General features: G+C 35.4%; 1 protein-coding gene across 1 annotated transcript; it reads right to left on the bottom strand.

The window, feature by feature from the left end:
* Positions 1-485: 485 nt before the first annotated feature.
* On the bottom strand, positions 486-7957 carry LOC132105537 (mitogen-activated protein kinase 11-like). The gene is made up of 12 exons (XM_059510710.1): positions 7719-7957; positions 4074-4203; positions 3847-3905; positions 3521-3632; positions 3356-3385; positions 3177-3224; positions 2951-3065; positions 2770-2841; positions 2420-2499; positions 2228-2306; positions 1632-1805; positions 486-1396 (listed from the first exon to the last, which is right to left on the bottom strand). The coding sequence occupies exons 1-12, from the start codon at positions 7829-7831 to the stop codon at positions 1335-1337; spliced, it is 1074 nt and encodes a 357-aa protein (XP_059366693.1). The 5' UTR covers positions 7832-7957; the 3' UTR covers positions 486-1334.
* Between the last annotated feature and the right edge of the window lie 8539 nt (positions 7958-16496).

The following is a 16496-nucleotide window of genomic DNA, read 5'->3' as shown; positions in this document are numbered from 1 at the left end:
TTCCTTCTACTTTTAAAATGTTTACATTTTTATTCTTTTTTTTTTTATTAAAAGTGATGGTGAGGGGGTCGTGGATACATGCTTAGGGAACAGGCTTACAGCTGAAGGCAGTTCTTGTCTTTGTTAAAGGCATGCAAGAGACCAGGAGGAGGGTGCAGATACACAAGGGTCAGATAACAGGACGTCCGAACAACATCAGAGAAGTGACACTTTTACCAGTTTGTACCAAGTGCTTAGTATAATTTTCACACTGTACTTTACTCAAAGCAGAGCAGTTGTTGATAATGTTAATTTACATAAAGTGTAAATGTGAGAAACCACACCCATTTCCCCTTTCAGCTTTAGAGGATGCTGACTAGTTTTATGACATCAAAGTAGCCATTCAGGATCTTCCAAAACATACATTGAGAAATATCTGTGACACTATGTTAACCACTTCCTGAAATGCAGTTTCCTATTTTGAAAACACACAAATATTCAGTCTTCAAACAACTGCTGCTGTTTATTTTACATATTGTGTAATTCATTTCACCAAACAGGAGAAACATTCAGAATCAATCTCAAAAAGGAAAGAAATTCTATTTTACATAAAGAAAATCAGGATTGTTGATTTTTTTTTTTTATTATATGTAAAATATTTTTTCTTTGACATTGACATTTTCATAAATTCTTGTTGCTTATATTTCTAAAATCGTCTATATTTTACATTTGTAAAAATTAAAGGCAGTACAGCAAATATATTCATTATTGTTGTTATTGATTGACTGATTTGCATGTTATCATAATGAAAATGTACTTAATTGCACTGAGGTATGTTATATTCATATAGCCTCGCAGATGAAAAACGAGTAAAGTCGGATTATGTAACTGATTCAGTTTTATGCAGAGACTTTTTTTTACATTGATGCATATATTAACTTTTTAAGACACACATCCCACTCTATCCAATATTGTAAACATATTTTTCTCCTCCTCCTGTTTCGTTTGTTTTGGTCTCATATAAAAGACAGCTTACCCTGCTTCATCTGTCTCACATCAAATATAAAAAACACTCAAAACAAACAACATGCACCTTGTAATATTAATACATTGTCTTTGTTCAAACAATACCGGTCGTGTTTTGCTCTTAATTAAGTGTGTGTGAACACACACCCACATACAGGAAGGGCGTCATGCCTTGGAAATACACAGTCATTGTCTCTGGTTGGACTGCAAGCTGTTCATACAGTATGTCCACCAGTCCTGTAGCTTGTACGTTTGAAAGACAGACAGTGGCGAAGGTGGCATCCTCCTGGATTGTAGTTATGTTCAGTTTTACTGTTCAACCTGAAGACTTAGGTTGAAGAAGGTTTATTGGGAGGATCTTTGAAATTGCTTACTTCCTCAAACACCAGTTCTGTGGAGGGAGAAAGAGAGAGTGGATTTCCATAGCCACCGAACAACTGCAAATATTAGTTAATAAAGTTAAATACAAGTTAATAATGTGTGACAAATAGATCAAAAGGTATAAATTTTGCCAGATCATGTTCACAATGATTTTCTGAATGAACAAATAGCTGAATCATGGTGGTGTTTTAGTGTACGTTTACAACCATTAATCCAAACAAAAGCAGTGTAAGATTTCCTCTCACCCTTCCACTCGTCCAGCGTGCGATCCTTGCTCTCAGGGGTCTGATCAAACGGAGGCGCCTCGGGTTCGTCGTCAGGATCGTGGTATTGGGAAAAGTACGGATGACACAGAGCTTCGCTGGCTGAGATCCTCCCGTCACAGTCTAACACCAGCATTTTTTTTAACAGATCAACCGCTAAAGTCAAAGAGGACAAACAGGGATGGGGAAGATAAATAGATTTAATTTGACTATTTCTATGTTTAAGTACTGTTTAAAATTCTAAACGTTTTTTTTTTCCAAGTATGATAACTTTTTAAAGTTGTAAAAATTATTCAAAATCTAAGAGAATAACAGCATACAATGATACAAAAGAACAATATCATTGGAACTTTCAGAATGCTTTTCCCAGCTAAATAATGATAAAAACATTAACAGCCAATCAGAATCCACCACAATATCATTGAAACATCCAGAACTTTTTTCCCCCAGTTGATGAAACATTGATAGCCAATCAAAATCCAGAAAACATCAAAGAGCTTAAGCGTTAAAAGTGGCAGACTGCATGAATATGGCGTGTGTGGGACTAATTCTTAATGTGAGCAGGCCTTTAGTCTTACCCAGAGGATTTGCTCCTCTAAATATCTTCTCCAGGTCCTGCTGAGGCATGTGTGGAAGAGACTGGATGTACTTCTGAGCCTAGATGGATAATACCAAAAATTATGGTTTAAATTTCAGTCACACTGTCATCCATCAACAACTAGACATTGTTAGTATAGTTATAAATTAAACCAATTACTGAACACTCTCACATGTTCGGAAGATATCTTCTTCAAAACATCAGGCGTAGGAGTGCCTACAACCTCCATGATTCTCTTGAGCTGATCTATATCTGAACAAATTATGTCAAAAATTCTATAACGGTTTAGAGGTTTCAGCTGAAAGTCTGACTATAAGAAAGCCTGGTATAGAGAAATAGCCATCTGATGCCTCCATCTTTGGAAACTGATTCCTAGTTCCTTACATTCAGTTTCTGTAATTTAATTTGAACCACTTAGGCTACGCTTTCCTCACCTGCCTTTACATGAAGCAAGACTCACTCAAAAACCACACACAAACACACTAAGAGGAGGTTTAAGTGGCTTTTGTGAAGGAAGGATACAATCGTTGCCAGGAAACAAAACCTTCCCTTTCAGAAGTTCACCCATGATGCATCCGACAGACCAGATATCCACTGTAAAACAGATTGAATCGTATTTGATCAACCAATTGCACAGATAATAAAGTGCAGATCTATCTATCTATTCAAAAACACAAGAATTGAAGGGTTATGCTTGTTTTACCTGTCTGGTTGTAATGCATCCAGTTGAGCATGATCTCAGGAGCTCGGTACCAACGAGTCGCCACGTAACCCGTCATCTCATCATCTGTCTGCCTGGCTAATCCAAAATCCAGGATCTGAAAGTTTGGATTAAAAAATACAAATTAACAAAAGAAATGCACTGTGGCAATTCAGGTATTTTGTGTGTATAGACTGCCAAAAAAATCAAAAGGGGAGTTTATTCTCACCCTGAGTTCACAATCTTCATTCACCGCTACATTGCTTGGCTTTAAGTCCTGCAAACATGCATACAAATCAAAATTTGTTTGAAATGTGTATTGATGAATGAAGTGTTAAAAGGAACAAGACTCCAGTGGCCTATAAAATGGACACTAAACAAAAACTGAGAAGGAGGAAAAGCACTCACTCTGTGGATCAGCCCAGCTGAATGGATGTACTGTTTGTGAGATAAAAACAGAAAGTTGAGCCTTTAGAAGAAACAGTATGACATAGTAAAAGAGGCACAGAGGCAGAAAAAACAGTTTGCGTCTGCAATTCAGAACTGGTTCTGACATCTGAACTGAAAGTGTACCTTAAGGCCCCGGAGAAGCTGATAAATGAGGAATTGTACATGTTCATCTGAAAGTCTCTGAAATTTGACAATGTTGTTGAGATCCGCTCCCATCAGGTTGGTCACAAGATATCTAGAGAGACAGAGACAGTCTTAGCTTATAGCCGATTTAGTGCATTTAAATCATCATGCACTTGCCAATAAAAACTAATATTGTTTGATAATTGGTTGACTGCAATTGCAGATGATTTTAATCAAACCAAAAGTACCATTTTAGTTTTACAGACATCATAAAAGCTATTTTATGCATTCACAAATGAATATATAGTGACCGGACAGACACTCACACCTCATTGAATTCTTCAAGAGAAGCTGCTGGAGTGAAAACATCCAGCAGTCCGATAACCTGGATTACAGAAACAAAAAAAACATGAGTGAGGCTTTGCTGTTTGAACAGACCTAACAATTTTGATTCAGATGTTTGATGACTGTCTAGGAGTTATATTTGAGCGAGTTATATTTGTGCAGTACTGTTTTTTTGGTATTTGTTTGCATGTGTTTTCGGGGGACTTACATTCTCATGTTTCATGTGTTTGAGGAGTCTCAGTTCTCTGTACGTTCTCCTGCTGTGGATGAGGGACTGGAAAGGCCTGGAGAGCTTCTTGACGGCCACTTTCTGACGAAGGCACACATCATATGCTGAGCTAGAGAGTTAATCAGACAAACGCCAACCATATTAAACACACTCTGAATGAAAGCAGCCACACACACTTTTAAATTCTTTATTGAAACAAATGCTCTGGATTGAATCATGCAAGACTCAAAGTAATTAATAAATGCATAGTAAACAAGATATCTGTCTCACCACTCAGAGGCTCAGCTGAGACTGATTAGAAAGGCTAAGTCTAATTATTTTACTGTTTCAGAAGGCCAATTGAGAAATTATGTTGAAAAAGCTCAAATAAAATTGAGTCAATGGATAAAGTAATAATTCCAGTATTGACTCAGTGTTATGAATGCACTTTAGTACATTGAATTAAATAAATCAAAACCCCTGGCAAGTCTTTAGAACTGGATTAATGAAGGTATTCTTAGAAATTAATTGACCTCAAAGGTTAAAGATGCAGTCCCGGAGTTTTGAAGTTTTGAACTGAATCATGCAATATGGCATGTTCATTTTTTTTTCTCTGTTGAAGACAAAAGCACCCAACCCCCATTTGGGATGCTCCTCTTCTCTGTTTCAACCCCTCCACACACCCCAGGTCTGCCCTGCCCCCTTTCTTCTTCTTCTCCAAAAAAGAAAAAAAAGAAAAATCAGCTATGCTGTGAAGAAGTCAAATAATCACACAATAGAAAAGGGCTTAACATAAACAATGCAAATTCACAGCTCATTTGAGTAAGAAGGTGTTTGTGGAGTGTGTGTGTGTGTGTGTGTGTGTGTGTGTGTGTGTGTGTGTGTGTGTGTGTGTGTGTGTGTGTGTGTGTGTGTGTGTGTGTGTGTGTGTGTGTGTGTGTGTGTGTGTGTGTGTGACAAATGTGTCAATCTGAATACCTGAAGTCAAATTATGAGCACTAATGAATTTGGATATTGTGACTAAATGACTATTGCAGTGTTTTGCAAGCTTTAATAAAGCATTATTAAAAGAAAACATAACAATAGCTTAATCAGGCCTCTCATGTCAGATGATACACAGCAATGACTCTATAATCATATCCCCAGGCTGTTAGAAATGGCTGAACCTATTTAACTAAACGTGGGATCCAATCAGCAGCAATTAAACCTTCAGTGTAAAACCATTTTTAGTGTTGTGCATCTTTTAATACAAATACTGAAATAATTAGGTCTCAGGTGGTCTTGAGATGTTGCAGGGCATCTGCGTCACTAACAATGAAATGAGCTGCATCGCATCATTTTTCAGAGCTGGCAAACCTCCCAAATAAACGGGAAGAAACACTGGTAATAGCTTCAAAGACGGGACGACCATGTGATGCACTCAGGCAATGCTCTCTGCTGGTGATTTTTTCCCAGTTGCCTGTGGGTTTGGGATATTTGCTAGTTAGCTTTTATTTAGCATTGTCAACCACGGTGTCTTTCGGTACACTCATTTTAGTGTCTGCTAAAGCAAAGAAGACATGAGAGCCTCGTTTAAAAAACAAAACAGAGCAGGATTGTGCAGTGTTTAGTTCCCTATTCAGTGCTTTTGATGGTCACTGTTTGTGTGATTTTTATGCTCATTGCAATCAATGAAAATGAGAAATTTGTTTTATAGATCATTATTAATATGTAAAGTATTAATGATATAATGAAATAGTTTACTCAGAAATGAACATTTGAAAATGTACTCCAAGATGCATATGAGTTTGTTTTCTTGTTGGAACAGATTTGGAGAAATTTAGCACTACATCGCTAGCTCAATAATGGATCCTCTTCAGTGAATGGGTGCCGTCAGAATGAGAGTCTAAACAGCTGATAAAAATGGTCCAGACCATCAACTAACGCATTGCTGCATGTTTAAATAAATAAAACTTAGATTTCAAACGATTGCCTCCAGATAAAACCCATGTCCTCTATCCAAAATATAGCTGTCTCCAGTGAAAAAGTTGTCTCATTTGAATCAGGTGAAAAATATGCACAGATCAAGCACCATTTACATGCAAAACCAGTCCAAACCAACTCTAAACAAATATGTGGTGGATTTTGATGTGAGAGGAGATGGATGGACTTTTCCACTGTAGGATGCTATTATAAATTGTGGACACATATTTTGGCCATAAAGCAGTGATTTACTGTTGTTATACTGTTGTTACTGTTAAGACACCTTAATAATGGATTTGTTTCTAATTAACACACAGCTTCTTGCTTCACAATGCATTAATTGATTGAGTCGTTATTGTGATGTTTTTTTGGGTGAACTATTCTTTTAAATCATTGTTGGTTTCCTTTCGGTTAATAACTAATGAAGAATATATTTATACCATCATGAGTCAGACTGATTTTGATCTGGCTCTCTTAGACGAAGCTGTGGAACAATTGTGAAACATGGTCAGAAAAAAAAGTTGGGAAGAGGAAGAGAAACATGTTTACTTGCAAAATCTATTGAGCATATCATCTGGATGTTTATGTAACTACTGCATGGTGCATCAAAATGATGTGACGTACTTCTATATGAACTGATTGACATCTTCACAATATTTTTTAATTAGTACGGTGAAATGGGAAGATGCTGAAGCCAGAAGCTGTGTCACCATGGCAACCGTTTTAGGGAGGCCTGAGGGATGTAATGTTGTAGCTCAGATGCTCCCGTGTGCAATGCAATGTAAGCCTCTCAGGATGAGTGTATTATGGCAGGATGAAATATCTGGACGTTCTCCCATACAGATGGACGTCAGATGCTGATGGGGGTGTGGCACAGGTAAAACTGGAAGACAGTCTCACTTTAAGACCGGAAATGAATAGGCCTAACATGTTGTCTACTAGAGCAATATTGTGGCACCAAATGAGTATGTTGGAAGGTGCTTTCAACAACCTAACTAAACATATTTACAGAATCAGAAGCCTTAGTATTTGGTCATTCTGTATAAAAACACAAATGTCATGACTACCTGAGATATACAGGGAATACCTTGTTTACTTTTTAAATACATGCCTTTGTGTTCTTGATAGATTGCCAGATACATACAGTTAATCAGCTTTTGTTCAGCATCACTCAGAGGAAGGCGATTTGTTTTTGTTTTTTAGTACTGTTAATATCTCCAGACAAACAGTCATTGTTGCTGAAGGAATGATTGACACATGTCAGTAAAAAAGGACCAGCAGCGTTTATCACAATATAAACGAATTTAAACAGCAATGCCAACAGATATTATTTTCAGTATGAAATGTTGGTTCTGTTTTGATAAATATTTTACTGCCAGTGGTTTATTTTCTCTTTGGGAAAAGTAAGATTAATGTTTTTCCGGATGTTGTTTTGTCAAGATGTATTCCTGCCTCACCCTCTCCTCTCTACGCCGCAAAATCTTACTACGACGAAGGCTCAGCTAATGAATATTAATTTGTTCATGGTGAACCTCCAGTGTAATATTCATGAGCCACGCCTTCACTTAAGGATTCGATAGCGGTAGAACGTCGGCGCTTCAGCCAATCATCGGTTACTTCGTTAATATTCATAAGTCAAGCCTTCCTCATAGTATGATTCATAAACTCGCCTGCTGGACTTACCATACTGAGCCAAATGCCCCCGATCCAACCGGTGTGAGATTCTGGTATCGTTCTGGAACCTCCCAGACAGTCTTGTTTAGTTCTTGCCGGTAGAATCCCTGTCTTGTCGACATCTCTTCCGTTTTAAAACAATGCTATTTCTTACTAAACTGTCAGTAAAACATGAACGCATCCGCCAGAGAGATATGCTTATGTGTGGAGGCAGCCGACTTAAGTCTTCTATTTTAGCAGAAATGGGAGGAACCGTCTGTGATGTGTGTGTGTGTGTGTGTGTGTGTGTGTGTAAGAGAGAGACAGATGGGGGTGGGACAGACGGTGGAAATAATTCACGTTAGGCTATTAAAATAAATGATATTAATAACAGCATCAGCACAATTTTTTGTTTTATAATTAGTGTTGTTTTGCTGAAGTTTTTGGTAATAATAATAATAATAATATAAATGTATACATCTGTTATCATGACAAATCTGAAATTAACTATTAAACTTTTACAAAAATAAATTAATTTTAAAAAATCATCTTATCAAGAATACAACAAAGAAATCAGCAAACTGCCCAATGTTTACTAGCTTTATTTATTAGTCAATATAAACACACAAAGACTGACTGCTGAAAAACACTGAATGAAAATGGTATGAAAATAAACAGCAAATAATTTTTTATTAAAAGTATAAATACCAGTAAGCAACCTTTTTAGAGAAACATTTAGAAATAAAATAAAAATAAAATTTGAATGAAAAGGAAAAGGAAAAAAAATAAATATATATTGAGTATATCAATATGTCCATACCAAAAAACAGGGCTACATGATACTATAACTTGTTAAGAAACAAAGCAAAAAATGTTTATCGTAGTTCATGACTCTACTGTGATCACCAGCAACCGACTCAAATTAGGAAACGGCTTCATCTAGTGTTTCATCCCTGATAAGACATGACAAAAGAAAATCATTTTCGGCTTTAGACGCTTGCAGACTCTTTTACACTCAAGCAATCAAAAAACACAAGACTGCATGCAATCAAAAAGCTGATTTCATTAAACCAGGACGAGAAACTGACCTGACATATGAAAGGCAGGCGCTCATGGCAGCAAGCATCCGTCCATCCAAACCCGTTCTGTTCTTCCTTGAGAAGTTTTCCACAAAACATGCTCGCTGGGTCCTTTGGAAACTCTTGATGCCACGGTGCATACTCCACATACGGCCCACTGGTCCACAGCCAGGGCGAACAGCTGATGAGCATACTCCGTTCAAGCCCGATCCACACTCCATCAGTGATTGCTTTATCCTGCAGCATCTGTGTGATGTACTTCTGTGCCGTGGAATTTAAAATGTGCGCCAGTGTCTGGTGGTGAGTTCTGCAGTATCCCAGTGCATCAATCCAGCTTTGAATCATTGATATAGGTATAGCTGTCTGAAATAGATATTAAACAAAATTTCTGATATTTTACTATAATATAATAATAGGTAATGATGAAAGTTACTTTAGTCCAATGTACAATATATTCTGGATGGCAGTGCAATCTGCCTCATTATTGTTTATGTATTTGACTCACATTGGCAGATGACTCCAGCATCTTTATAATAATTGCAGTTCTGTACGTCCCATCCAGAAGATCTACATCTCTTTAGAGTTTGCTCATTCCCATAACAATTCCCTTTTCTTGCCTCTATAGCATCCCCACATCCAATCTCTCTACACACCACTGAAGTGTCTGTCAGATCCCAGCCATCATCACACACTGTTCCCCATGTTTCATTGTGAAGAACCTCCACTCGTCCAGAACAAGTGTTGAAACCATTCTGCAGTCGTACTTTGGCTAATAAACAATAAATGAACAGAAACTGTTTAGCAATAGTTCTTTGATAAATGAAAAATTGGTCTTCTATGACTTTTTTTTTAAAGTGTGTAGGTCTAAGACACACGTAATTTTGCTTTTATTCATTGTTTGCATATTATTAACATGAACAGTTACGTTAAGAAATGCAGCAGTATTGAAGTAATATGTCAGGCAGTAGACCTTTATAATAAAGCATTAATCACTTACGTCCACAGATAACACCAGCATTTTTTCATGGCTGCAGTTTTGTTGAAATCTTCCGCTTAAAACACAGTTCTTCAGTGTAGACTCTGTTCCATTACATCTCACATTTTTCATCCATACTGGTCCTGATCTTTGTCCAAAATAAGCTGCACTCTTTGCTTCGATCACATCCCCACAGCCCATCTCTCTACACACCCCTGCAGCATCTAACAGATCCCAGCCATCATCACACACTGTTCCTCATGTTCCATTGTGACACCTCCACTCTTCCAGAGCGTGAAAGACTGCTATTGACTGTAATAGGAGCTGAAGCACATGGCAAAACAAACAAAATGGCTTTATGTCTGTAAAGTTATTATTAAATAAATTATTATCTCAACCTGAACAGTTTGCGCACCTACCATTCAAATTCAGGGAAATTCTGCAGAATGTAATTAGCTTATTGGAAGTGACAGACAACATAAATATTTGATCATAAATATCTGAGCATTTTGACTTGCTGTGTTAATTTTTTATTTTATTTTTTTTTTTATCCTAATGTATATTCCATACCCGAAATGTGAACAGTTTTCATTGCATTTCATAACTATTATTTTAACTATGAGATGAAACAAATAAAAAAAAAATTGATTTTGGCTACTGAAAATTCCAATTCAGTACTTTGTCATGTGCATAAGAACAAATCTAGAGTTCATGAATTTTGACATTTGTTTTTCTATGTAGTTTGCATGTCTTTGCAAAATTGTAAAGTGAGTTTCATGAAACTGGCCCACTCAATGTATTTTGATATTTGAATAGTGTCAGATCTTCTCTTAATAGCTATACGAGTATTGTTGCCATTAACTTCCCATTCCCATAGTTCACATTTGAGTGGATTTGTATTGAAACCGAATCCCGTCATGAAAACATGTTAAATGTTGTTCAAACATCCAATAATATATCACAGACAAGAAATGTATTCTTGGTTTTGTGCCTGTCAATTTAATCAAGCACTTTCACAGCATTTATTGAGTTTCCATTCTGAAAGATGGACTGCTTGATAATAAGAGCTTTCTTTCTGAAATTATCTGAGGAGAGGAAACGAGACATCAGCTGATTCTACATCTAAATAAAATCAGCTGGAAACCTCCTTAACTTGTTCTCATGCCGTCATGGAGACAAAGATGCTTCTGAAGAGACTGACATATTAACTGTTTCTGTTTTATTGGTTGTTTTTTGTAACGATATAGAGGACAAAGTTGAAGCTTATTTTGGAGAAGGTTTAGGACAAATATAGATGGTCTTCACTGATGTACTGTGAAACATCTGGATGGGGAATACTGTACATAATTGTGTGCATTCTGAAGATGCTGGAGTCATCTGTGAAGGTGGATGAAAGCTACATAAATATTGCATATACTAAATAGAACCAAACTGTTCTAGTCCTTTACTCTCTGTTTTGTTAGCATTTATTAGCTTGGTGAATGGCACTGGTGAAGTGAATTGTGGGAAAGTGATTGAGGCAAAGCATGCTGCTTGTTTTGGACCAGATGTAAGACCAGTATGGATAGATGATGCACAGTGTACTGAGAGTGAGGCTTCACTAGTGAACTGAACATCAACAAAATGTTTTTTTTGCCAAAGTAAGATCAACTTTCATGTGAGCATTTACAAATGATGTACAGCTTAACTCTCCTGTTGTGTTGGGGTCAATTTGACCTTCACTCTATTTACAAACTGCTAGAAATACTGTTTAAACTCTTTATTTCTTCTTGAAATTTGGTGAATATTTCTCATTTGGGGTCATGAATGGGAATGCAAAGGTTCCCCCATTAACCCTTAGTGGTTTCCATGCATTTGGACAAAAATCAACACTATGAAAAACACTAAAGAGTCGGTTAAAAAATAAAATAATCCTTTATTTTAACTTGTCAGACACTAAAATAGGAAATACATGAGAACTTATGTAAGATTCAAAGTTTACTTGAAATTGTAACTCAACTTCTGAATTATCCAAGGTAAATTCACGGATCTGTGAGAATTGTATTTTAATGTTTAATTCATTGAAATTTTTTTCTAATGTTATAGGCTACACAGAACCTCATGTTATTCCATACCCTTTATGTGTACTGCATTAGGCTAACAGAGACTTGTCATAGCACTAGAATTGTTTTGTCTGTGAAACTCAGATACATTTACACTTAGTCGTTTAGTAGATGCATTTATCCAAAGTGACTTACAAATAAGGATAATGGAAGCAATTAAAATAAACAAAAGAGCAAAGATATGCAGAGTTAGATTTTTGTTGTTCGTTTTTTTGATTTCAGTTACTAGACTGTCGCAGCATCCAAGAGAAGTATGAGAAACCATTTTTAAGAAGTACAAAATTATGTTAGATGTTATATATTCTTTGCACCTCGGATAATTCTGAACATATAGATGTGTGGTTAAACAGACCTTAACCATAATATAATATATATAAAAAAACTGATCTAAAATGTCTTGCATCTTTTAGCTTTTTTCGCCACAACAGATGTTTAGTTTTTTTTACATGAATCTGTAGCATTTTCCATAGTGTATTTTTGGCCTGAAAACCATTGTCAATTTGACCCCTAACACAAAAGTTATACCTGGTTTTTCACCGCAAGAGGAGTGTTAAGAATTATGTCATTCACATCCCAGTTTTCCTGACAAATGCCATGACAAGATGTCATTATGACAAATCATTCTTCCTTGTCAATGTTTCACTTCACAGTAACTGTGAGACGAGTTGTGGTGAGGATTGTGGTGAAGGCTGAGACTGGAGACAGCGTCAATGACCCAGATATCAAGAATAACCTTCTGGACAAGGTAAGTTTCCTGTTAACTTTTATCAATCAATTTTTGCAAGATAGATAGATTTAGGCAGCTGCATAGTCAGGGCGGCAAGAAGGAGAAAGATTTTCTTTTTGGACATTTGTTAGGACTTATTATTGCACTCAACAAGTTATGACCTCATTAGTTATTCCAAACCTAATGAACTTTCCTTCATAGTCGTGCTACTACTGCCTCTCCTCGCATCGCCTCTACCTTACTGAGCATGCAAAACTACATGCAAAACACCCTGAAGCACATCCAAAATTCCTTCAACGCATTTCAGGTGTATGAGCACCTATTGCACACAGTTAAATCCTGATTCTAATAACGGCATCTCGCTAATCTTTCTGTTGCTTCACTCTGCAATACTGAAAACCATATACATGGAAAATAAATGTGTATATAATGTACAGGTGTAAATTCAGGAAGAAGAACAAAGTAGAATAACTTAGAAGTTGATGTATTTATATTTTTATTCATTAATTTATTTATTTACTAGAACTACAAAAAAAACCTAAGATTAATCTGCTTTATTCTGGAAATATTTGTTTGTGTAATGAAATGGGGTGGTGTTAGCGCAGTGGATAAGACGCATGCCTGTGGTGTGGGAGACCCGGGTTCGAATCCACTGTGAACCGCCAGTGTGTCCCTGAGCAAGACACTTAACCCCTAGTTGCTCCAGAGGCGTGTGACCTCTGACATATATAGCAATTGTAAGTCGCTTTGGATAAAAGCGTCGTAAAAATGTAATGTAAATGAAATGTTACACCATATAAATGAATACACAGCAAATTATTTATTTTAAAAGGATGGTGTATAAATATAAGAAATACATTAAACCTTTTTAGTTTATAAACACTTCTAGAATTTCTTCAGGATGATTCTGCAAGAGCAGTTGTTCTGTTGAATTTGTCATGAAAAATCATTTCTTCTATGGCTCCTTTCGAAATTACAGACCTGCAACAATTTGAATGAAGATCTGAATTTCTATATTTAAATTCCATCTTTAAAATAAGCCCATTTAGAAAGTTTACAAACCTGTCAGGGATGCAATAATTTATTTTCCTGAAACATTTGCCCATTCAACTGAGTTCTCCACTTGACCGAGAAATTTCCAGATTTTTTGAGCTCTTCCTTGATCTTTGTAATTCAGATGTTACTGATGTAAATATTTGTTACTTTGTCCAGTAGTTTTTTCATGTGTGAAGGGTCGTTGGGGTTCGCACCAGCATTCACCTCAATCCTGAGCACATTTTTAATTTCTGTAAAAGTTAGATGTTGTTTATTGCAAAATGATATGGTGATAAAATCTGATGTACTGATTTCAGTCAAGATAACTGAACCACATATTGTTTTGTTTTGCATTTGTCGTATCATATAACCACAGCTGATTCAGATTTTTTTTATTGCAATTCTGAGATTATATCTAGCAATTCTAACATTGTTCTTCAAAATTCTAATTTTACATTACACTATTTTTTTTCAGCCACAGAAAAAATAAAAAAGGTACTTGCAACTTTTAATCAAACATTTCTTACTTTTTTTCTCAGAATATTGAGAGATAGAAACACAGAATTGCATTTATCAGATCGCAAAGGTGTTTCATAGTGAAGCGAAGCACTGTGTTCATTTACACGCGAGCAGCTCATGATTAAGAGTTTATAGTAATGTAGACTTTTTTCTTCAGAATTTCAGGGGGGAAAAATGTGAGAGATAAACTGTGAACTGTGAGAAAAACAAACAAGCTTCCATAGAGGACTGATTTAATGTATGGGTTTGGACATGTACGCACCTCTGCAGATGATTCCTGAATCATATGCTTGAATGAATTGATGGTTTCTCCATCCACCAAATCTGAGCGAATCCATCCATATTGGCCCATCAGCGAGCCCAGTGTGCGTTCCCACCACAGCCCAGCTCTCTACAGAGCACTAGACCATCTGTGATATCCCAGCTGATGTGGCACACTGTTCCCCAGCTGTCATGATATAACATTAAATAAATGCAAAATAGAGGAACATAATTTGGCGCTCTCCTGTGGTGAAAATGGTCTGCCTCAAAACTGTGCTGTGCTTAATATGGTCTTTCAACAACTTACTTTAATCGTGTTTTAATCGACATCTGTTTTCTGCTTTTCTAACAATTTACCTAAAGGACTGAACACATGGCAAACAGAAGACTGCTTGTAACAACTGAACTCATAAACATTCAAATTGAGCTCACAAAAGTTTGCATATGGTGCCATAAGAATGTTCAAGTAAGATCTGAGTGCAAGGATCATACTATAAAAAATGCAATAATTCGATTTTTCATCTGGTTTAAAAGGATAGCAAATAATATTCCAGAATAGTGCTCCATTTAACTAAGAAAGATGTGGTACTTTAGTTTCACTTGATGTTGAAGTTTTAACATGGAAATGTACTAAATTCCTTAACATTAATTTTGCTAGTTTGCTAGAAAGGTGTATGACATCACACAAACGTGAAGGCTTCCAGAAAGATATAAATACATTATCAGTACCTTTCAGGTTTTAAGCCAATGAAGGTAATGTAAGCGGTCTGAGCTACTGAGCTACATCGACACATATGCAAGCATTGTCATTGTTCCTTTCTACATCCTATTTACATTACATTTACAAGATATGAACAGACTATAATTCTAGGATATTGCATGCTGCATTGTGAAAATAAATACTACAAATATAGTTAAAAAAACACACACAATAGGCTAAAGTTCGTTTAACTGTATTGTTGTGAATATAGGTTACTTCACAACAGCAACGTGTTTAATTAAGTTAGTGGCATCCAGTTATAGAAATAATTAAATAGTGATTAAAATCTTAACATTTTGCAGTCCAAACAAATACTGAAAATAACCACATTTTAAATCTGTACGTTACTTTGACTTGCAGGCGTACCAAACAGTTGCATCAGTGCAACTCACGCAATTCACCACAGGAGGGCGCCAAATTATGTTCCTCTATTTTGCATTTATTTAATGTTTTATATATATATATATATATATATATATATATATATATATATATATATATATATATATATATATATATATATATATATATGTGTGTGTGTGTGTGTATATATATACATATAAGTCGGAAACAGTTCTGCTGCTTAATATTTTTTCAGAACATGTGATACTTTTTAAGGATACTTTGATGAATAAAAAAATAAAAAAAGAAGCTATGTTTTTAAAATATAAATATTTTGTAATAACAATATACACTACTGGTCAGTAATTTGGGGTCAGTAATTTCTTTTTTCTTTTTTTTAATAAAATCATTACTTTAATTCAGCAAGGATGTGTTAAATTGATAAAAAGTGATATTAAAGAAAATATATTATTAGAATATATATTATTAGAATTTTTTTTTTTTTTAATAAATGCAGTTCTTTTTAACCTTTTATTCATCAAATATATTAGACAGCAGAACTGTTTCCAACACTCATAATAAATCAGAATATTAGATTTCTAAATGATCATGTGATAGACTGGATGTTACATGTGACACTGAAGGCTGGAGAAATGATGCTGAAAATTCAGCTTTGCATCACAGGAATAAATTATTTGTTTAAAGTATATTCAAATAGAAAACTATTATTTTAAGTTGTAATAATATTTCACAATATTACTGTTTTTTCTGTATTTTTGATCAAATAAATGGAGGCTTGATGAGCAGAAGAAACTTCTTTCAAAAACATTAAAAATAGTAATGTTTCCAAACTTTTGGTCTGTACTGTATATATATATATATATATATATATATATATATATATATATATATATATATATATAATCAGAATCAGAATCAGAATCAGAAAGAGCTTTATTGCCAAGTAGCATACAAGGAATTTGTTTTAGTGACATAAGCTTCCAGTA

This window comes from Carassius carassius, chromosome 26 (genome assembly GCF_963082965.1).
Source record: "Carassius carassius chromosome 26, fCarCar2.1, whole genome shotgun sequence".
In the NCBI taxonomy this organism is placed as follows: Eukaryota; Metazoa; Chordata; class Actinopteri; order Cypriniformes; family Cyprinidae; genus Carassius; species Carassius carassius.
The sequence above is the reverse complement of the archived record's forward strand: the minus strand, read 5'-3'. Positions and strand labels throughout refer to the sequence as shown.